Here is a 23170-nt window from a genome sequence, read left to right as displayed (position 1 = left end):
GTCATTGGGTTGAACCATGCTGAGATCAGAGAGGTTAAGCCACATGCCCAAGACCACACAGCCTGGAAGTGGGGCAGCTCTGGATTGAGCTTCCCAAGTCCAGTTTACCTAATGTCCATTCCAGGGAGATTCTTTTGAGATAAAAGCATATATTCCACCAGGCAGGGAGTTGGGGAGGTGTCCTTGTCTCCTTTTGTTCACTGATGGATCCCAAAGTAGGTGTTCAGTAAATCTGACACCGATGAATGAATGACACAGATGCAGGAAAGCAGACCTAAGGAAATGTCCATGATGTATACAAATCTGCCCTGAGACTGGCCCCTCCACCCCGTCTTCTTGCTCTTTTCCTTTTGGGTGCCAGGACCTCTTCAAAGATGCGGGTGCCTTCCAGAGGCAGGGGCCTGCACCCAGGACACGGTTACTCCTGCTCGGGCAGCGCCTCAAGTCGGCTCCTGTCCGGCCCTGTGAAGGCCTCGTCCATCAAGGGCCTTTACTACCGCAGAGCCCGAAGGGTGGGCACCCTGGACGCTTCCCCGACTTCAGACCTGAAGAAGGAGATCCTGGTCAACGTGGGGGGCAGGAGGTACCTCCTCCCCTGGAGCACGCTGGACGAGTTTCCCCTGAGCCGCCTGAGCAAGCTCAAGTTCTGCCGCAGCCACGAGGAGATCGCTCAGCTGTGCGACGACTATGACGAGGACAACCAGGAGTTCTTTTTCGACAGGAGCCCCAGTGCCTTCGGGATGATCGTGAGCTTCCTGGCGGCCGGCAAGCTGGTCCTCCTGCGGGAGATGTGCGCGCTGTCCTTCCAGGAGGAGCTCACCTACTGGGGCATCGAGGAAAGCCGCCTGGAGAAGTGCTGCCTGCGGACCCTGCTGAAGAAGCTGGAGGAGCTGACCGAGCTGCGCCGTGAGGAGGTGCTGCAGAGGCAGAGGGAGGCCTGTGGCCCAGCCGCCCACACCTCGCGCTGGGGGCTCTTCATGAGCAGGCTGAGGGAGATGGTGGAAAACCCACAGTCGGGACTTCCCGGGAAGGTCTTTGCTTGTCTCTCCATCCTCTTCGTGGCCACCACGGCGATCAGCCTGTGTGTCAGCACCATGCCCGACCTGAGGGCCGAGGAGGACAAGGTGAGTGGCCTCTGACCAGGGGACTTTCCTCTCCCGTGCACAGCGCCCAGGGACCCCGGGAATTAGGGTCCATGAAAATGTTTTACTGGCTTTTAAAACAAGAAGGGAAAAAATGAATATGATCCAGCACGAGTTATGTTCATATTTAGCCCCATGGACTCATAAAAAATAATTAATTTTTTTTCCCTGGAGGAAGGGTTACCAGTCCAGCCTGGCAGTCCAGCCTCTGAAAGCGAATCCTGGAGATTGACAAAGTTGCCTCTGGTGTTAGCGAGCAGGGCAGGTCCAGCTCTGCTTCTCCCTGCTGTGTGACCACAAACAGATAGCTTCACCTCTCTGCGCTTCAGTTTTCTCCCCCTGTAAAATGGGTCGCAGTACCATGAAGGGTCACGCATTTGACACACATGCATACTGAGTAACTATTTTGTTCAAGTACTAAGCCAGGCATCAAATCCTGCCTCCCGAGCCCACATCCTCATGGGTATACTAGCACCATTTTCATATAAAGAAACTGAGGCACAGAGCAGTTAGAGTCCTCAAAGTTGCAGAGTGAAGATCCTATTGACAGCAGAAATTCTCACACCTGTTTCCCGGCTTGCAGCTTTGCTCCTGAGTTGCTTCTGCTGCCTCTGTGGATGGGGAAACACAGATGAGTTGATTTATAAGTGATCCTGCCCCAGAGGCCAAATAAAAAATTTTGTTTTCAGGGAGTTAAGGGAGACCCCAAGACCCCTCAGGGGGCAGATGGTCTGAAAAATGAGATAAGAACCTAACATTTTGTTGGGAAGATTATTCCAACTGAAATCTGGATTGTTTAATAATTTTTAATATTGGGGCTCTCCTCTATTTTTCTATGGCTCCCCATCACCCTCACTCATGAAACTTATGTTATGGCAGATGGAGAGAGTCAATGAACAAGACAATGCACCTTGCAAGTGGTTCATAACCATTGTCAGTCATCATGAGTGCCCTTCCCTGAAAGAAATATCCCGGGCAATGTGGTAGGATCAGCGTACTTTCAAGATAGAAAGATCTTAGATGGAAAATCACCCCGAACCTCACACAGAGCAGGTTCTGAATCAATATTTGTGGAATAAAGTGTATCTTGTCCAACCTATAAGTGCTCTGTCCTAAAGCACACCGACCAAAATGTTTGGACTTTGGAACAGCTCCCCCACCCCCAGCCCCCACCTTCCACCCCCGAGCCCCTGTGGAGACCATAGCTCCGATCACAGGCATTTTCTCATTCTGTAGCGCAGAATCACATGATTTAAAAGCTTGCTGATTCACAGAGATATTTACATGTGATCTCTGCAGTAAAAAGATCAGGACAAAGTAATTGGCCTCCAATCCTACCCCACCAGGGAACCCCTGATTCCAGGGGCTAGGGACCCTCACATTTCCACATGCCAGTGGGATTTCCAGGGAGCAGAGGTTTAGCCTGTGCAAGGAGCCAAGGTCTTGTCAAAGCCTAATGCTTTGGCAGTTATGAAGGGTATGAACCCAGGCTTGGTTTAATGTGACCCAGAAAATCACATGAGAGTGAGAGGGGTGGCGCCCAGTGTGAGCTGAGGACTCAGACCGCCATGTCCACTCCTGGGAGGACTGTGCCCACATGGAGAAAGCACAAGTCTCTGCCTTGCCTTCGCGAGGCTGCCGCTGGATGTGCTGCCCTGCAGGCGGGAGGTGCGTCCCTCAAAAAAAAAAAAAAAAAAGCATTTTGTTTAGATAATAATTCAGAGAGTCAGGAGGCTGAGGGCAGGGCGGTCTTTGCTCTTTCAAGTCTGTGTCCATCCATTTACTTTACAAAATGATGCTCTCTCTGCCACACCTGCCTGGTATTTCGAATTCGCCCTCAGCCATCTGCAAGAAAGTGATCCTTCAGTCCTGCTGCTCTTGGCACAGGCTGTTTCTGGGAGATGCAGGACTAGTCCTCCCCAGGAACCCTGGCAGAGTCCCAGGACTCCCACCCACAGGGCGCCTTCATCAGACTCAGAAGAGGTGTGACCCTGGGCTGGAGAGTTAGAACACATGCGAAGGAAAAATTCCTTTTTTCATCCAACTTTTCACAGCAGTGTCCCTTGGGATGCAGCTGGCAGTCGGGTGAAGGTCTGTGTCCTAGACACAAATTAAAAGGCAAGAGGAGGCAGCACAGACAGAAAGAACCGAGCCAATAGCCTCTGCACCTTAAGACGCATTGAAACTCTGCTGGATTCCTAGGGGGAGCTCGTTCCTACATCAAAGAATGTAGGTTTATTAAGCCCTCCAGCCCCTACCCTGAGGCTGTATTCAAAGGCATGAGCTTCCTTCATCCTTGCCCAGCACTGGGAAGTAGATGACACCACTGCCCCCATTTTACAGATGGGGAAACTGAGGTCAGGGAAGTGTGACCACTCTTTTTTATCTTGAATTCGTAAGTGGCAGAGCTGGGTTTAAGCTCACCTCTGCTTGGCTTCAAAACCTGACCCCAGGGCAATGCTGAGCCACCTGCCTGTCCAGTAGAACACCTGGCAGCAGAAGCTCTCTTCTGCAGGAACATTCAGAATGCTCATACTCCAGATTTGAATCTTGGCCTCCCCCTTGGGGAAGTCCTTCCACCTCATTGAGCCTCAGTTTCCTTGTCTATAAAGTAGGGACCCTATTAGCCTTTTCCTCCAGGGTTTATGGTAAGAGTTGAAAGTAATTTGTGTAAAGCCGCAGAACAATGCCGACACATGAGAAATTTTCAATAAATGTTAGTAGTCATCGTCATCATTTGCTAACTAGGTGCTAGCTAATGGGAAATCACAACGTTTATTTATTTGTTCCTTCCATAAGTTTTGGAGTATACTCCTCTGGGTGTGAGGTAAGAAGGTTTCTTACCATCTTGGACCATTTTAGAGTGAACTCTTCAGTGGCACTTAGTTCATTCACAATGTTGTGCAGCTACCATCTCTATCCGATCCAAAATAAAACCCCATACCTGTCAGCATTCACTCCCTGTGGCCTCCACTGCAGCAGCCACTGAGCTACTTTCTGTCTCCATGGATTTCCCTCTGCCAGACACCTCACCTAACAGAATCCTATAGTATGTGGTCTTCTGTGTCTGGTTCTTTCAGTTGGCATGATGTCAAGGTTCATCCATTTTGTAATGTGTGTCAGTGTTTTATTCCTCTTTATGGCTGAGTAATATTCCACTGTCTGTATATGCTACAGTGTGTCCATCCATCCGTTGATGAAGGCTTGGTTCTTTGCTTCCTGCTGCCCATGGCTTCCTCCATGATAGTCAACCCTGCCAGTCATCCCTGGCACCCTTTCCACGCTGCTGGTCAGAGTACTTTTCCCTCCCCCTGGAAAAGGTTGAAGGTCACAATTAGCTGCAGTGTAACACTCACTTCTCCTTGACTTCTCCCTTCTGCTTTACTGCAACCAAGATACCCCAGTAACTGGACAGCAGCACCAAGTCCTGGGAAAAAGCCAGACCCTCTAGTTCGCTAATCCTGGGTCTGAATTCCAGCTCAGCCGCTGCTTATCTCTACCCTTGAATATGCCCCTTGGTTCTCTCTGGCTCTATTTCCTCGATTACAAATAACACCTACTCAGGGTGACAATAAGGACTGAAGGACAATAAGGACTGAACGACCCCCGATGAAATCCCACATCTATCATGTGCTGGCTCCGGAGCCACTATGTGTGGCTCACACCCACTATGCTGTTACCCACCCTTGGGACTGAACCCACACCCCTTCCACCTGCTCATTTCCTGTGCTCATCGGCCTTTCTTCCAGCTCCATCGAACCCAAATGGCAACAGCTAGATGACTCAGATGTCTTCTTTCCTTTCCAGTGGCTCTCATCATCCTTCACACCTTCACCCTTTCTGAGCATCTCCACCTTGCTGGGGATGCAGTGGGGCCAAGAAGAGGCACAAACCTGCAAATCCACCTCCTCTCCTTTCTTACCCCAACTTAGATACTGCTCCTGCCCCAAGGGTTTGCTGGGGGTCAGCAGCAGCAAGGGATGTTCCTCCCCGAACTGCACAGTGTAAAGTGCCCCAGGGGCTGCAGACCTGGATGGACCTCAAGGGCGCTGCCTCTCGCTTTTTCTTCCATCCTGCACTGTGGTGTCAGCATCTTGCTAAGGTGAAGGGCTGGTGAGGGAAGTCACAGAGAGATTTATTTTTTTGAAAAGGTGAAGCTATGGGGGACCCTTCGCTGGAACAATGTCTTCACGCAGATGAAGCTCATCTTAGCGGCTGCAATTTCCACCTCCACCTCCCTGCCTTTCATAAGCCTCATCCCAGAGTCAGCTTCCCTGCCCCCCCCATCCCTTTCTTGGATCACAAAGCAGCTCCGAGCAGGACTGCCGAGCTCTCAGTCACTTCTCTGTTCAGTGATATTTGGTAACAGCTCTAGGGAATTTTTCTTAATCTAGTTTTGGGTTTTGGGGTTTTTTCTCCAGCTGAGTCTCCCTATTTGCTTATCAAAAAGAACTGTTCCAAATTTCTTGGATCCCCACCTCATCTAACCATGAAGCTCATGCTTTCCTTCTGCCATTGTTGCTCCCCTCTTTTCATGCCCAGTGCCCTGTCCCCCATCTTCTTAGTTCCACAGTATCCCCCATTTTGGGGGGCAGGTGAGGGAGGACTGCAGCTTAAGGTGAGGGCACGTCAGGAGAGATGTAGAAGGGGCATGGGTGGTGGTGTGGAAGAGGTGGCAGAAGGAGAAGCCAGGAAGGAATGAGTCAGCAGACTGGAGGAAACAACCCAGCCGAGACCTGAAATCAGAGGTACAAATGGAGGAAGTCGCCAGGCGGCGGCTGGAGGCCCAGCCGCTGAAGGGACAGGTGGGGCCAGCACTGGGCTGGAGGAGAGAAGGGCTGCATTCCCCAGAGGGCACTGGCAGGCAATGCTAGGAAAGGCAGAAGGGTACCAGGCAAGCTCCAAGGTCAAGACTTTGGCCCTAATCCCCTCCCTGATGGAACTTCTAGAACCTGCCCGTGTGGCCATCTGCTGGGCAGCCTGGCCAGGTGGACCCCAGAGATAGGACTTCATCCTCTGTCTCCAGAGCCTCTTGTGCAGGTTTGCTCCAGAGCGCTGGGAAAGGGGCGGGGGATACTTGTGAGAACCCATCCGCCACCTCACCCGGACTGATCCTGCCACCTCAGATTCCCATCCTGGTCTTTTTTCAACTAAGATATAATCCACATTATAGTATTCACCCTTTTAAAGGTGCAATCACCAGGACCTGATTCCAGGATGTTTTTGTCACCCCCGACGAAATCCCACATCTACTATCCATTACTCTCCCTTCTCCCCAACCCAGCTACCCCAGGCAACCGTGTGGACTCTACCTCCAAGGACTCCCCTTTTCTGGCCATTTCATATAAATAGAACCATCCCAGAGCTGACCTGCGGTGTCTAGCTTCCTTCACAAAACATGAGGTCTTCAAAATTTCTCTAGGAAGCATGTGTTGATGCTTCATTCCTTTTTTATGGCTGAATAATATTCCATTGTGTAGACAGACCGCATTGTGTTTATTTGTTCATCAGTTGCTGAGTACTTTTTTTAGGTGGTTTCCATGTGTTATGGGTATTGCTGAACAAATTTTTGCATGGATGGATGTTTTTGCTTCCTTCTGGTATATTCCTAGGAGTGGAATTGCTGAGTCATGTAACAAATGTATGCTTAACTTTTTTGAGACACCACAACCTCTTTTCCACAGCAGCAATATTATATTTCCACTAGCAATGTTTGAGGGCTCTACTTTCCCCCATAATTTTTTTTTTTTTTTTGTCTTTGTATTCACAGCCACACTATTCTGCATGGAGAGGCTGTGACTTCCAATGCGGAGTTTTTTAAACTTTTCATGATGGAAAATTTCAGGCATTTACAGTGTAAACAGAATGATAGGATGAACCTCCAAGTATCCACTTTCCACATTGGTCACAATCTGCCATTCATGATCTCTCCCCCCACCCCCTCCTCATCCAATCACTTATTGTTAATATCATTAATTTTATTTTTATTTGACATCTTTATAGGTATATTTACATACCTCAAAAAGCACAAATCTTTGTGGTACAATTTAACCAGTGGCTGTACTTGTGTAACCCATACTCTTTTTAAGAATATTCTCTCCAGGCTAGAAATTTCTCCCATGTCCCTTCACAGTCAATCCTCTTCCCCAGGCAGAGGCAGCTACTGTTCTGCTGATTGTATCCAGTGTAGGTGAATGTTGCCTGTTCTTCAACTTCACGTAAATGAGAGCACATGTTGGGCATGTTTTGCCCCATGGCCCATCTGAAAGGCATCTGTGTCCCACTATCCACTCGGCCCACCTTCTAGGACCAGTCCATACATGTTCTTCTTCACTGCATGTGGGCACCACCAACAGGGCAACCCACTCTCCTTGTTTGCCCAGAACTGAGGGGCCTCTGGTGACCTGGGACTTTCTGTGCTCAAATGCAAAAAGCTCTAGGCAAACCAGAACTAATGGTTCACCTTCCCTACAAAATACAACCAGAAACTCCTCAGCAGGGAAAGAGCAACTTTTTTCTTTCCTTCCTTTCCCCTTTTATCTATTTTTCATCAAAGAATGACTGCCCTGGGGATTATATCCTCAACTCAAGCCCCGTGAATTCCCATCACCCCGCTGCCAGCCGCTATCCCACAAAGGGCGGTGGAGGCTGGGGAAGGATGCAGAGTGGAGCAGCAAGCAGGTGGGTGATGCTGCAAAGCCTGCTGCAGTGCAGAGAGGCGGCCGGTGAGGCGGGCTGTGGAGCAGTACATGCCTGGAATAGTCAAACGCCAGCAAGGAGGCACAGGGAGGACCCAGCTGCCTTCTTCGCCTGTTGAGTCACCTTCCCCAGCTATTGTGTCCCAGCTTTGCAAAGGTTATTTTCAGGCTACAAGAGTCTCCTTAGTCAAGGGGAACTTCCAGAATATTGTGACAAAAGAGGCGTTGTAGGGACAATCTGGTCCAGTGTCTGAAAAACTTCCAGGATCCTCCAAGTCAAGTGGGAGCTTGCAAAATGCAGATTCCTGGAATCCACCTTGAGGTTTGGACTTTGTGTTTGGGGCCCAGGAACCTGCATTCGTAACACTGGTTACCCTCAGCAATTCTTACACTGGAGGTTTCTGATTCAACTTTGAGGAAAAGGGATTCTGTTCCAACCTCTTCAGTGGAAACTGATACAGAGAGAGGAGTGACTGTGGCAAGTCTGGAGCAAGGTTGGCAAATTGGAATCCCAGACTCCTGAGCACTCCAGGATCCTGAAGCAAATCCCTGACAGGCATAGCAAAGACCTCTCAGCATGGGTGAGGTCCCACAGGAAAGTGGGACCTTCCTCAGCTTCCTGAAAAATCTAGTGATAGGAGCAGAGTATTGTGACCCTCATCCGGACCAAGCAGGCCTTGTCTGGGAGCCGTGAGTCAGCTCATAAAGGTGCTGTGAAGAATCTGGCACCCGCAGGAGTGCAGCCCGCTAGCTAGCGCGCACATCATGACCACTCGTGTTAACACGCACGTTACTTTTTATCTCTCCCGTTTATCACAGCTCTCCTAGAGTCGAGAACTGGACGTTAGAGGGGACAAATGCTCTGCCGGGTCAGTGATATTGAACCTGGTCACAATCACTCTGGCCCACACATACTCCATAGCACTCCCGCCACCTCCCACCCTGTGCCAAGCCAGACAGACGTCCAGGGAGGAAGGACCCAGACTTTATAGAGGTTGGGTTGGACCAGTCGACTTCTCCATCAGCAGCAGTCAGCCAGAAAGGACATTTCAGTTTAGTATTTTTGTGAGCCCAGCCACTGGAAATAATTTCTTTTTCCACTTCAGAGCATTTTAATCCAAAGAAAACTGCAGTTGCCAACGTCTTGCTTCTCAGGGAACTGGCTTTGGTCATTCATTGAATAACCCATCATATGTACAATCATCACATAAATATATACACACGCACATTTAGAAGCAGGTTCTCAACTCTGGCTCCATATTAGAATCATCTGTGGGGCTTCTGGAAAGTTCTGCTGTTCAGGCTAAAACCTAGAGCAATTAAATTAGAATCTCTTGTGTCTCAAGCAGGACTTCAAAATTTCCCTGAGCCCCCAGGTGAGTCTAATGTGCAGCCGAGGCTGAGAGGCACTATGCTTCACAAGAGCTGCTCAAACATTTTTGTGTGCATACCAGTGACTTAGAGATCTTGCTAAAATGTAGAGTCTGATTCTTCAGGGATGGGTGAGGCCCAAGATTCTGTGTTTCCTTCCAGGGGAGGCTGATGTTTTGGGTTTAAGGCCCACTTTTGGAGTAGTGAAGGGGCAGGGAGCGTGAAGGACAAAGTAGAGAATTCACAGGACTCCTGTACCCACCTCCTCCACATCGCTGGGCTCTCCTGAGGGAGACAGATCCTTTGTGAATAGTTGTGATCACACGTCACAGGGCTCTCTGGGTGGATGTGGGAGTCTTCTCAGCCCCACCAGTCTGCAAGCCCCCAGAAGTGACATCTGCTTTACCACCTAACCTGGTGCCAGGCACAAAGTATCTTCAATCTATCTTTGTGGGATGAAACAATGAGGGCTGGCGAGCAAAAAAAAAAAAAAAAAAAAAAAAAAGATTACAAAAGAGCACAGTGAAACTGAGAGAACTGGGCAGGGGTCTGGAGTTGGCCATCTACTATGTCTGAGAACTCAGGTACATCATCTCCTCTGGGAACCGCTGCTTCCTAAGCCATGAAATGATGTCGTGCTGCCTGTTCCAGTAACACGGGAATGTGGAAGTGATGGCAGGAAGGCAGTGCATGGAGCACAGAGGAGTTTGCATTAGGTAAGGTGAAAGCAGGCTGCTAAAACAGGCTCCAAGATGGAGTGGCTTTCAACAGAACAGAAGTCGATTTCTCTCATTAAAAGGAATCTCGGTGGAAAGGCAGTCCTCATTCTGAGACCCAGATTTTTTCCACCTTCAAACACACTGGTCTAGTCTATCAGTCCTAAGCTGAGCTGCAGGACTTCGATGTTGTAAGGGCCCACGGGAAGAGGAGGAAGAGTGTACAGGGACTCACGCTAGCACCTAAAATCCTAGAACTGGAGGTGGCACACTTCACTTCTGTGCCTGTTCTGTAGATGGGGACTTAGTCATATGGCTACACCTTATGACTAAGCAAGGGAAGCTGGAAAGGGTGGTCTCTGATGTGGCTGGCTGGTGTATGCTCAGCAGCAACTGAAGACCTATGTAGATAGAGGGTTTGGGTGGACAACTAAGTCTATGGCACAAGCTTAATGGATACAGGTGATAGACAGACAGGCAGACAGACAGATAGCTAGTTAGCTAGATAGATAGATAGCTAGATAGATAGATAGATGGATAGATAGATAGATAGACAGACAGATAGATGTGATAGAGAAAGAAAGAATAAAGGGAGAATACATCGTTTAGCATGTAGACAATATATAGATTCCTCTATGGTCAGGGAGCTCCACATGCAGCACTGTGTCCACTCTCCAGCCTGTGCTGTGTCGCTCTCCTCCCCCAGGGTGAATGCTCTCAGAAGTGCTACTACATTTTCATCGTGGAGACGGTCTGCGTCGCCTGGTTTTCCCTGGAGTTCTGTCTGCGGTTTGTGCAGGCCCAGAACAAGTGCCAGTTCTTCCAAGGACCCCTGAACATCATCGACATCCTGGCCATCTCCCCATACTACGTCTCCCTCGTGGTGTCAGACGAGCCCCAGGAGGACAGCCAACGGCCCGGCGGGGGCTCCTACCTGGAGAAGGTGGGGCTGGCCCTGCGCGTGCTGCGGGCGCTGCGCATCCTCTACGTGATGCGGCTGGCGCGCCACTCGCTGGGGCTGCAGACGCTGGGGCTGACCGTGCGCCGCTGCACGCGCGAGTTCGGCCTGCTCCTCCTCTTCCTCTGCGTGGCGGTCACCCTCTTCTCCCCTCTGGTCTACGTGGCCGAGAATGAGTCCGGGCGAGTCCTGGAGTTCACCAGCATCCCGGCCTCCTACTGGTGGGCCGTCATCTCCATGACGACGGTGGGCTATGGAGACATGGTCCCACGCAGCGTGCCGGGTCAGATGGTGGCCCTCAGCAGCATCCTGAGCGGCATCCTCATCATGGCCTTCCCGGCCACATCCATCTTCCACACCTTCTCGCACTCTTACCTGGAGCTCAAGAAGGAGCAGGAGCAGCTTCAGGCACGCCTCCGCCGCCTGCAAAACGCCAGCTCCCTCAGTGAACATGAACTCCTGGGTGATGTCAACGACGATCTGGAGGGGGCTGCCTCGCCCATCAAATATATGTAACTCAAAACCTTCGCAGAAATGCAGGGGTCCAGCCCACTGGCTGAGACTGAGAAGAAGGGCTCAGAGCACTAGGGCAGAGACTGACTGGTGTGTTATGTCCCTGGGGGAGTGTTCTAGAAGCCAGGAGGATCTGGAGGCCAAAACTATTAGATCCTTGTGATTCTTGATGCTTCTGGCCACTATGTCCCAGTCAACTTGCCTCTTCCTCTCCCTGCTCATTGCCGAGCAAATCCAATTTTGCTGGGTAGGTCAAATTCCCTTATTCTCGTTTCCTTCCGAGGTGTCTTTCACACCTCAAGCCCGGTTCCAGATGCCCTAAGAACCAAGCATCTAGAATTCCATTCCTCCCCTAAGGCCCTCTTTCCTGGACCACCCCCTGCCAGGAGCTGGAAGGCCCAGTCAGTGCAAGCCCTCTGATTAGCCCTCCCCTTCCAGCCTTCTCATGGGAACTAGCTGGGATGGTCCTCTTCTTTCTGCTCTCTACCATTAACGGCATTTTCTGGACAAAACTGCCTCCCCCACCCCAGCTCTGGAAGCTCTTAGCCAAGAAGCCATATAATCTTGATACAGCCCATGTTGGGGTCTGGTGTCCACAAACCTGTCCTAATCCTCCTGACACACTTGGACCTGGGCAGGAGTGGCACCTGCCAGCACTTGGCACATTGGGAGGGCGTTCTCCAACACCTGGCCTTGGTCTTGGCAGAGACAAACTCTTGCAAGGCTCCGCAAAGGACCCCTCCTGCTACCAGCTCCCCAGCAGTGTGGAGACCTTGACATTTCACCCTCAGCTAAGCTGCCACAGGCACAGCATAGCTTTAATGGGGGTTCCCTCCACCAGGCCCCCTGATGCAAGAGACTAAAGTCCCCAACTTACATTTCAATATATTCCTTGATTTAACCACCCATTCACTAACAGAGCTGGCTTATTGCTTCCAGCGTGGGAGGCAGCTGTAGGACCAAGTCATCGGAGAGAAAGCAGTGCGGTCTGAGGAGAAAGAGCAATGGCTCCTGAGCAGTTGTGAGAGGCTCCTAACGGGCATTGCAGAAACGCAGGAGGGGTTGAAGCAGAGGGAGACAGGCAGAAAGGGGGTTGGGCTGATAAGGTGGTGGGCCGTAGGTGCTGTGCGAAGAGCTGGGATATTTTGGTAGATGGAGAGGACATGTAGGAGACGCTAGAGCAAAGAGTGAGGTGAACGGGCCATGGTGTGGGTCACCACAGTCAGGGGTGCGCAGGGAGACCTGCTCGAACAAAGAACAGACGAGCAGTTCAGATGAGATACAAGCGTCTTCCTGTCAGAATGACTAATCATACGTGGTGGCACCAGATCCTGGCAGCAACTTTGTTCCCCAGCAGAACAAACCAGGGAGAGGGAGAGGTCTTGACGGCCCTCCCATGAATGACATGGCTGCACAGGACTGCTTGCCACGGGCTGTGAATCCACTGGAGAAAGTGTCCTGGGTACAGATGGGGAACACTGAGGCTGGCAGGCAGAGACCTGCAGATCCCAGAGTTTATGTGCAAGGGAGTTAGCGTTTTTTATCACAGGGGACTTGCAGTTCCTTCACGCTGCTGCTATTTCGCGGGGTGCGCTGTGTCTGGACAGCCCTCCCCCTGACCTCAGTGCACTCTGGGCTCCAGCCCAGCCAGGACTCCAAACCTGCATCTACCTTAAAATTGCCTTGGCTTCGTGGGGAGCCCTCCTTTCCTTGACTCCTCTGGATGCCCGCCCAGCTGATGGGGCCACGGGTTGCCATCCCCCGGAGATGCTCCAGAGTTCAGGGGAGTGCCCCCAGCCCTTCCCACAAGGACATTGCATGAGGCAAGCTCTTTGCACAGAGGCACAGTAGCCTTAACTCCCTTTCCCTCTGCCAGCTGGGGGTGTGGAGGGCTTGGGCTGATCTCTGAATTTCTGGCTGGGGTTCCAGGAGGCATTCTCAGGGCAGCCATGTGGGTGGAGAGTGCTCTATCCCAAGATGCAACATTTACACCTAACATTTTTTTAAAGAATGTGCAAAAATCTGGAAAGCCTCCCCACTTCCAGTCAGTGCCAGCCCACAGCCCCCGGAATGAAGGGGATGAGCTCACCAGGGAAGCAGAGTCCTGGGACCCACATCACTCCCCCCACCCCTCAACCCCATCCCCCTTCCCAGGGCTGCACAGTGGCATCTCCGTTTCACAAGCCAGGCTGAACAAAGGGGTGCCGGGACTAAAAGATAACTAGGGGAGTCCCTCACTAACTTCGCAGGTTCTGTGGTGTCTCACTACATGCCCAGTGGAAATTCTCTACTAAATGAGAAGTGGAAAATTGGAATTGATGGCTGGCATGTGGGGCTTAATTAAACGTCCTATTTTTTTTCTCCCTGATGAAGCCCCGGGGGGTGGGGTAGTCGAAGTTGTGTTAGTCTGGCCTTGCAGAGCTGCCTTTCCTGCGTGCCATCGGAAGAGGTGGGGATGATAAGCAGTTTGCAAGGCATTTTCTTCATCCCTATTGACTGAGCGCTGGCGTGTGAGTCCCAGGAGGGCTTATTTCTGAGGCTAATGGTGGTGTCTGTCGCCAAAAGGCAGCAAATGGCTCTTTACTTCAATTCATCTTCATGTGGCTTCATAGATGGGGCCCCAGAGGTGACTTTAAAATGGTGGATGAACATCCCTCTAGCCAGAGTTGAGCCCAGAAGTGACTTGGGGATGGCTGGGTTTGTTCTTCTTTTCTGTCCATCTTGTATAACCCCATAATTAGATCGAGGTTCTTGACCAGACTGCACTGGGGCTTGTTTGTGCCCCTCTCATGAAATCATATCTGGGGGTGATGTGCTCTTCATTAATAAGATATGAGCCCTCTATTTGGGAGGTGACCCCAGGAATCACTGAGAGGAGGGTAGAAAATGCAAAAGGGAAGAGAAGGAAAGCTGGAAAGTACTGACAAGGCCCCCAAAGGTATTCAAATACAAAACAGAATTAACCCTGATCCCACGTGCAGGCCAGATGGAACATGCTAGAAGGTGGGGCATGGGGGCATGAACAGGCCACTCAAACCACCTCTTTTTTTTTTTAAGATTTAAATTTAGGCATGCAAGAGCTGGGGTGTAGGACAGAGGTGGGGAGGGTGAGAGGATTCACCAGAGACAAAGTGGGGAACAGAACAGGCAGATCGATGGAAATGCACTGCTGAGGGGAGCAGCGGGCGCGACAGGAGAGGTCTGCTGCACCATGTGGGTAGCTCCCTGGCCAGGGATCGAACTCGAGCTGCAGTGGCTGGTGATAGCTTCCTAGGGCTGAGACTTAGTCCCTTGCGCCACCAGGGAGGCCCCCAAACCACCTTTTTGAGGAGGAGCAGTAATGTCCTTCTAGCAAATGAATTAGTTAGTCCATGAAGCTCAGAGCCAGTCCTCTCTCTCCACCTGTAAGAAGGAGGGGCATGTCCCATCCTTGTCAGCCCTGGTCAGCTCAAGAGGGCCTGCCGCACAGACAAGCACGAAAGGACTTTTACAGTTACTGAGGCCAACTAGCCCGTTTTCAGCTATGGGCTTGAAGGCCCAGGAGTGGACATAATGAGATGAGTCACACGGTCAACCACAGCAAAGCCAGGACAGCCAACTGGTGCCATCCACCCTGCACCCCCATCCTTGCTTGCCAATCCAGCATCGGACACCTAACCAAGAGTCCCTCCAGGAGGAACACTGTGGGAGCTAAAAATGAGATAGAACAAAGGCAACTGTTGTCCCTGTGGCCCTGTGGCACCTTGGTCTGCTCGGGATGATATATGGAGGATGAGCTGTGACCTTCAAAATTCACCTTTGCTATAAAAGGAACAAAGCTGGGGAATGCTGGACTCCACAGGCCATGGCTCAGAAGGAATTCGGGCGCCCTGAGCTAAAATTAGCCAATCTTGCTGATTCCAAAAGCCTCCAGTGTACTCAGCCAGCGACCAGCTTGGAATAGGATCCCTGGGAAGCTCAGCAATTTCCCCTTCCTAAGCTTTCAGGGCTCCCCACTCCCTGCAACTCCAAGAGAAACAATAAATGATAGTGAAAGTGATGTTGTGACTTCTGTGGTATTGGGGAGCTCCAGCCAGCGGGCTGAGGTTGGGGTTGTGTAAGAAGGTGGGAGAGTCCCCCAAGTAACAAAAGTCAGGGGTCACTCACTCCTGGCATCCAAATTAGATGTTGGGAGGTGTACTGGCTGGGTCTGGGAGCAGTATTTCTTAGTACTCACCAAGTACCAGCTGTTCTAGCATGGCAGAGATAGCAGTAAATAAGACAGATGCTGGGCCTCCCTGGTGGCGCAGCGGTTGAGCGCTGGGTTGCGAAGCTGCCCACAGCCTCTGCAGCACCGGTTCGATCCCCGGCTGCTCCCCGGCCACTGGAGGAGGGTCCCACATGGCGCGCAGACCTCTCCTGCCGCCCGCTGCTCCCCTCAGCAGTGTACTTCGGTCCTTCTGCCTGCTCTGCTCCCCGCTCTGGCTCTGGTGAATTCTCTCACCCTCCCGCGCTTCTGACTGTACCCAGTGCTTGTATAAACAAAAAAACAAACAAACAAACAAACAAATAAATAAAACATGCCTCTATTAAAAAAAAAAAAAAAAAGACAGATGCTGGCGTGGACATGGTGAAGGGGGGTGAGGTGAGGTCAGAAGGTAGATCACAGATAAGCCAAGAAGGAAACTAAACAAGACAAGCTCAACTCGTGATACATCCCAGGAAGGAAGAGGGCATCATGATGAGGCGAGTAACCACAAGGGGTCTGGGGTGTCAAATTTGGACAGGATTCTGAGGTCTATCTTGGTTCTCCCAGATCTTTGGCTCCCCCAGAAGCTGTTTATTTGGGAGACAACCCCAGCAAACACTGGTTGGGGAAAGAGAAGTGGAAAAGGGAAGGGAAGCAGTCAATCCGTGGTATAGTATCAAGCCTGTTGCCCCTGTGGGCCACCTGCAGCTTTGATGTGCCTGGGAAAATGCCAAAGGTTTATTGTACAAAAGTAAACTTTACCCTCACACTAGATCCCAGTTCCCACTTTTGAGGACAGACCCATAAATATCAGTTAGAAATGGTTTTAAGTACAAGAAACCCTAAACCATATGACCCAGCAATTCCACTCCTGGGGATCTACCCATAGAACACAAAAACATTGATTCAAAAGGAAACCTGCACCCCTATGTTTATTGCAGCACTATTTACAATAGGTAAAACCTGGAAACAACCAAATGCCCAAAAAATAGATGACTGGATCAAGAAGATATGGTATATTATTATTATTATGGAATATTATTTGGCAGTCAAAAAAGATAAATTCATGCCATTCGCAGCAACGTGGATGGAGCTAGAAGGAATTATGCTCAGGGAAATAAGCCAGACGGAAAAAGAAAAATATCAGATAGTTTCCCTTATAGCAGGAATATAGGGGAACCTAATAAGACATCAGTGCAAAAAATAATAACAGTACAAAACACAACAAAGCAAAAACGGACAATTATAAATCAGAGACATCCTGCAGGGGAGGAGGAGGGAGAGGGATCAGAGGGAGGGAGGGAGGGGAACAGGGGACTGAGGTGATGGTGCACGGGAGCATTGGGGAAGGAAATTCTATGGGGATACACCTGAGGGGGTGGGGGGAAGCAGATGTTGTTTAAAAATGAACAATGTAAAAAAATAAAAAATAATAATAATAAAGGGGAAAAACGAAACTCTAATCAGATTTCATTTAACAAACAGAAGGAGACTTACTGGCTCTTATATGGAAAATCCAGATGGAGTTCAGGTATGGTTTAATCTAGGTGTTCAATAAACATCAAAACAAAAAAATTCAGATTCTCTGCACCTTCCCTCTGCCTCCCCCAAACTCTCATGGCCACAAGATGGCTGCACAAGCTCCAAGTATCACACCCTCATTCCAGCAAGTCCAAAGAGGAGAGAAACCTTTAGGTCCCCAGAACCTCAAGCATGTGTAAAATTGGGTCATCTGGCTCTGAGTGAGTTGTGTGCACACACCAAACAATGTGGCTACACTGATTTACATGAGTTGGGCACACCCTGGAAGAGAAGATAGAATCCATTCCACTCAAGGCACATGGCTAGGAATGGGGAGGGCAGAACTCCAGAACAGGGCACTATTCAATAAGAGATGGAACTAGGTCCCACGCAGCAACACTATCTGTTCAGACAACCACAGCATCTCTCTGGTGTTGGCTACATGCCAGTTCCTGCCCCATCACTTCATCAGCATCCCTGGATCTTCACAGCTACCTTCTGAGGAAGGTACTATTATACCCATCTTACAGATGAAGAAACAGGGAAGTTAGTTGAATAACCCAAGGTCAGCTGGTGTTGGTGATGGAGTCAGGATTCAAACCCAGTTGGTGTGGCTCCAGATTCTATGTTCTTAACCACTACTATTCATTCTTATTTCCAGAAAGCCCTGTATTATATATATGAAATATATATATATGCATATGGCCAATGGGTTATTTGTGGTTCTTTCTTTCCCCTACAGAATGATGCTAAGATCTAATTCACTCTCTAAGAGCTACAATATTTGTTTTTTGGAAAGATGTCAAATATCCATCAATTGATGAATGCATAAACAATGTGGTCTATGCCTGCAATGGAATATTATTAAGCCATAAAAAGGAATGAAGTATTGATAAGGCTGTATGATGAATAAACCTTGAAATAGTAAGCTCACTAAAGCAGCCAGGCCCAAAGTCATATATTATCTGATTCCCTTATAGGAAATGTCCAGAATTGGCAAAATCACAGAGACAGAAATTAGCTTAGTTACTCAGTCTGAGAGGAGGGGGGAAATGGGGAGCAGCTACTAATGGGTGCAGCAGAATGACACATCTGTTGCAGAATTTGTTGGTGGCAATGGCTGTACAATATACTAAAAACAATGGATTGTGCACTTTTAAGAGGTGGATTGCATGGCTGATTCAAAGGGTGATTTCTCAAAAATAGTAAGAGGAGGAGAAAGTGGGGATATCACAGCATCTGCAGTGGGAGCCTGTGGCCCTAGGAAGGGGGAGCAGAGCTGCACAGCCCCCATCAGTTCCACCTGTTCCTCCCATGAGGGTCAGGCCAGGTCACAGTCCCAGGAAGGATGGCCCTGGAAGAGGCTTTTCTGCTTTCTGGATGGAATCCTTTGAAGCACAAAGGTGTTTAATTTTGATGAAGCCCCAAGTTATCTCTTTATTCTTTTGTCCTTGTGCTTTTGGTGCCCTATCTAAGAAGGCTTTGCCTAACTCAAGGTCATGAAGTGTAACTCTTACATTTTCAATAAGCTTTATCATTTTAACACTTACCTTTGGGTCTGTGATTTGTTGTGAATTCATTTTTGGGTGTGGTCTAGAAGAAAGGGGTCCTCATGGTGTGTATTTGGGAGCCTGGGGCACCTGGGAGAGGGTTGCGTTTTCCATCTTCACCCTCTTCTTACTAGGTGAGGTGCTATCAGTCATGTTCCTGCCTCCCACGTTCTCCCCTCCCCATCTTCTGATTTTGGGGGCTTGGTGGGTCATCTGCCTTTGTCAGAAGTTTCCTCACCCCACTAGACCCACTGGTCTGACCAAGACAGGGTTGGGGGGATCTAATGGGGAGTGTGGGAGTGGGGGTGACATAAAAGACCTCAATAGCAATCCCCTTATTCTCCATTTTTCTTTTCCTAGTTCAGGATAGACTGAAGGGTGAATATTTTCCATTCTGTTTTCAGACCTCAGATCATCCCGCAATCTCTCCCCTCACCTTCCCAAGAGCTTGCCCCGTCCTCTTCACCCATGTCCCATAAATGGAGTTGGGGCTCAGAGTGAAGGAGACAGACTCTGATATGGTTGCTGGTGTGGCTGGATGCAGTGGTCTCCAGGGCGTCCCCCCATTATCTCGAAGTTTAGAAACTGCTGCTACTGCATTGCTTTGTCTACAGGGGGCGCTGTGTCTGAGGTCCTGATTCTGTGGTTTCTGCCAAGCCATGGCTTCTCTGTGGGCTCCTGAGTGTATTGGCTGCACCTGAGCTCCGAGACAGCCACTCAGAACCTTTCTGCTAAAGGCAGGGCCCAGGTACCCTGCAGCATGGCTGAGGGAACCCCTTCCCAGAAAGGCTGTCCCAAACTCCACCGCAGGGGCCAGGCTTCGTGCCATCTTTGTCTACAACAGGTAGATCAGCACACACCCCCCACACACACACACTCCACCCCAGTTATGAAATCTTAAAGAAATTCCAGGGGTTTCTCCCTAGTGCCAGTGCCTTCATGACATGGTACTTGGGGTGCAGTGGGTGGGTGAGGTCTGCCACTCTCCAGGCCTTTATGTGTATGTGTGTGTCTGTGTTTGGCGACTGGGGTACAGGGGGTGGGGTGGGCGTTCCTGGAGCTTCTGTTTCATTTTAAAATGTATTCATTCATTCCCCTGACCCACAGATGGTTCATTCTACACTTTTTGTTTCCATCTCTGTTTCCTCAGATTTTTTTGCTCCTGCTCCTGTTGCCTCACCCCCCTGAACTCATCCGCTGCTGTTGCCTCTCTCCTGGTTTCTTTCCTACTGAGGATTCCCCCACCTTTGCGGTTGGGGAGGATTGTGCCTCTCCTCCTCCCTCTCAGTCCCTCCCTTCTTAGATTCCAGTCCCAAATAGGTTTTCTTCATTTCAGGCCCAACATTTCTTTATTTGGGGGGCTTCGGGGGCCAATGGGACTGAGCCTTGGAGCTTGCCTTGGTGCTGTTCAAAATCTGGCCAGCAGGGAGCAGTAAATGACCTTGGCCTTCCCTGGCCCTTGGCAGGGTGGTCTCGCCTGAAAGTTCTTTTGAGATTGGGGGTTTCATTCCATTTCTGACCACTCCTCCCTTGACTCTCGTCTGCTAAGTTTAAGTTTAAGCTTTCTTTTGTTCCAGACTTTCTTCTCTCTGGCGATTTCTCCTCTTTCCCCCAAACTTTATTTCTGGCATCCAAGCGATGACTGCAGTTCTCAACTGGCTTTTCTTTTCTTTTTTCTCCTCTGGAATACACACAGTATGTGTTTAATAACTCACCATCTCTCTGCTTGCTCAAAATGTGGAAAATGCAAAGGCTGTGACCCTGGATGGAAATTAAATTTGGTTTGTGGGGAAAAAAAATGTGCATGTTGATGCCCAAGAAAATGGAATTTCTTAAGCCATGATTTTGAAGCTGTTGTTTCACGCTGGACCATGGAGCATGGTGACGATTTCCCGCGCAGAGATCCCCTTCCCCGCAGCCCATTAAGTTCTGTCCAAGTCCATTGACTGCTTTTCTGGGCCAGAGAGAAATGTCTTCAAAACTGTATTTTAGAACAGAGCTTCAGCCCTGTCCCTCTACTGATTCCTGTTAAGAGGAGCTCCTATGAATCACTTATTTTCGATTCAAGGCATGTTTGTTCGGTACCTTCTATGTGGGAGACTGCAGGATGGAGAGAATGGGGGTAGAGAGGAGAGAACAGTGGGGCCGCCTCAGGCTACTGAGAGCAGACAGGCCAGCGACAGCCCAGAGTGGGAGCCAGGGACAGTGCTGGCCCACTTCCCATCCATCGTCCGTCTCACTGGATCCCGAGGGCCGTGCATTTGTCGCTTGGTGGCTCCTTCTCATTGGCCAGAGTGGGAAACTGAGGCTGGGAAAGGCTAATGGCCCCTTGGCTTCCCAGGTCCACACCCATGGAGGGGCAGCCTGATACAGGGGGTGCCCAGGGTCCCTGGAGCAGAAGCTGCAAGGGAGGATGGAGTGATGGGAAGGCTTCCTGGAGGAAGTGACTGTGAACTGAGTCCGGGTAATGAGGTCACCTCTCCATTTAAATGTGCCGTTGTTGGCAAAACTTCACTAGGAGGGGACTAGGCCAAGAAAACGTTAACAGACTCCATTTCAAAAGCTGAGTTTGTCATCACCCTGCAATAATAAATAAAATGAATCAGAGGAGCTGAGCGAATATTGTATAAGGACTGTCTTGGGAGGAAAGGACAGACAGGTGGATTTATGCAAATGTTACTCTTTGGGGAACACAGCAGAGTTAATGTCATTTTGAATGACTTGTTTACCCAGTGATTATGGAATTCATGAATATCAGAAGACTTATTGCATAAAACTGCAGTTTGGGATGACTGGCACATTTTGGGAAGTCACTGCGGCAGTACAAAAAGTAAATAAACTTAAATGATCTCCTGGGGAAAACAATGCAATAAATGGGCTGATTGATAGACTGAGGTATTTTAGAAATCCTTCCCATCCCTAAAAAATAAATCGCTGGGAGAAGTAATTATTTCAAAGTTGGCCCTAGAAGTTTTCTTTTTTGAAAATATTTAATGGTAAATAACCTGTTTTCCAAATAAAGCAAAGACACACACACACACACACACACAAATCCATGTTGACTTGGTTTTGGGAGCCCCTCCCCTGCACATGCGCATTCCTGCACACAGCTCCCAGCTTCCTACCTCACCCCCTCCCTGCCTCCCACCAGCCACTCCTTCTGTCCCCAGCTCCACAGCCTGCCTCTCCCACTTCCTGTGACTATTAAGACAAAGCAGAGATGAGGGCAAAGCGCAGAGGGGACTTTGAGGTGATACAGTCCAGGTCTCATTCTGTAAAAGAGGTTTGGTGTCTTGTCCAAGCAAGGTTGGTGGGGGGATGCATCCAGCAGGAGCTGGGCGGTGACCAGGACTGAGGGGCAGGTTGTTGAGCTGCCTGCAGGTGAAGCACAGCTCCAGCCTGACTCCACCCTCTCTCCAACTTCACCTTGTGAGTTGCCTTGCCTGAGAGCTGGGAAAAAGGAGCGTCTGTTGTGTAGCTGGCGGGAGACCAAAACACAGCAGTTTGTGTGAAGACCTTTGTGCAGGCCCTACTGGAGTCTGCAGCCCTTCAGCTACTCTCTTCACTGCCAGGGCCCTGGGATTTCCACCTGGGCAGGGGTGTTGCGTGAAAAGGAGACAGCGCCATGGACAAGTAGGGCAAAAGCCTGGGTCTGCAGATGGGCATGCTGGGCAAAGTCATTTGCACAGGTTCTAGGTGGAGGTGAATTGGCAGGACACTTCACCCCATTATACCCACGAGCCCAATGGGAAGAACACCGGGTCTTACCCACTCACTGCAGCAGAGACCCACAGGACCTTCTCCCAACCTGGGACTGCTGATGCCCAAACCTAGTGCTCCCTTCAGCTCTGGGCAGGGTATGGGGTAGACTGAAGACTCTGCCCATTGGGACCCTAAGGCAGTGGCACCTTCTACCACTCCTCCCAGGTCTAGGGAGCCCTGGGGAGGAAGGGATGCTAGGCAGCAACCAGGCCAGCAAGAGCAGAAAGCCTCCCTCTGAGCTAAGGGCCGAAAAGAGAGGTGGGGGAGATTCTGTGAGGAAGTGTAACAGGGTGGCCCAACTATTTTACCTACTCTTTACTTCTCTTTATTGCACACTAATTGTATTAAAGTTCTTTTCCATTAAAGGTCTTACACACTATGGTATGTTTTGTCTTGGTGCAGTGGATGGCAGAACATTTACAGCAGGCAGGTTTGGGGATCCTGAGATACCCCTCACCCTATGCTGTAACAGAAGGATCCTGCACCCCAGGTCTTCTCTCTTCATGAACCAAACGCCTCCAGACTACCCTTCCCCCAAAGTCACTGACAAGCACTAGAGGCACCAGAAACAGCTTCTTTATTCAAACTCAGCCATGGACCAGGGTAGGCCCCTCCTTCCAATCCCCATACACCCTGTGTACCCACAGTGCTCTACACCCCCCACCCCACCCCAGAAAGGACTCATGTCCCGTGGGCCTCAGAAGGTCAGCT

At 50.0% G+C, this 23170-nt stretch overlaps 1 protein-coding gene across 1 annotated transcript; it reads left to right on the top strand.

Annotated features, from left to right (window-relative positions):
- Window positions 1-374: 374 nt before the first annotated feature.
- On the top strand, window positions 375-11401 carry KCNG4 (potassium voltage-gated channel modifier subfamily G member 4; the record flags this gene model as incomplete). The annotated part of the gene is made up of 2 exons (XM_084256841.1): window positions 375-1124; window positions 10634-11401. The coding sequence occupies 2 exons, from the start codon at window positions 375-377 to the stop codon at window positions 11399-11401; spliced, it is 1518 nt and encodes a 505-aa protein (XP_084112967.1).
- Window positions 11402-23170: the final 11769 nt, after the last annotated feature.

Source organism: Talpa europaea, assembly GCF_964194135.1.
Source record: "Talpa europaea genome assembly, chromosome: 16".
In the NCBI taxonomy this organism is placed as follows: Eukaryota; Metazoa; Chordata; class Mammalia; order Eulipotyphla; family Talpidae; genus Talpa; species Talpa europaea.
This window is presented reverse-complemented; position numbering and strand designations above follow the sequence as displayed.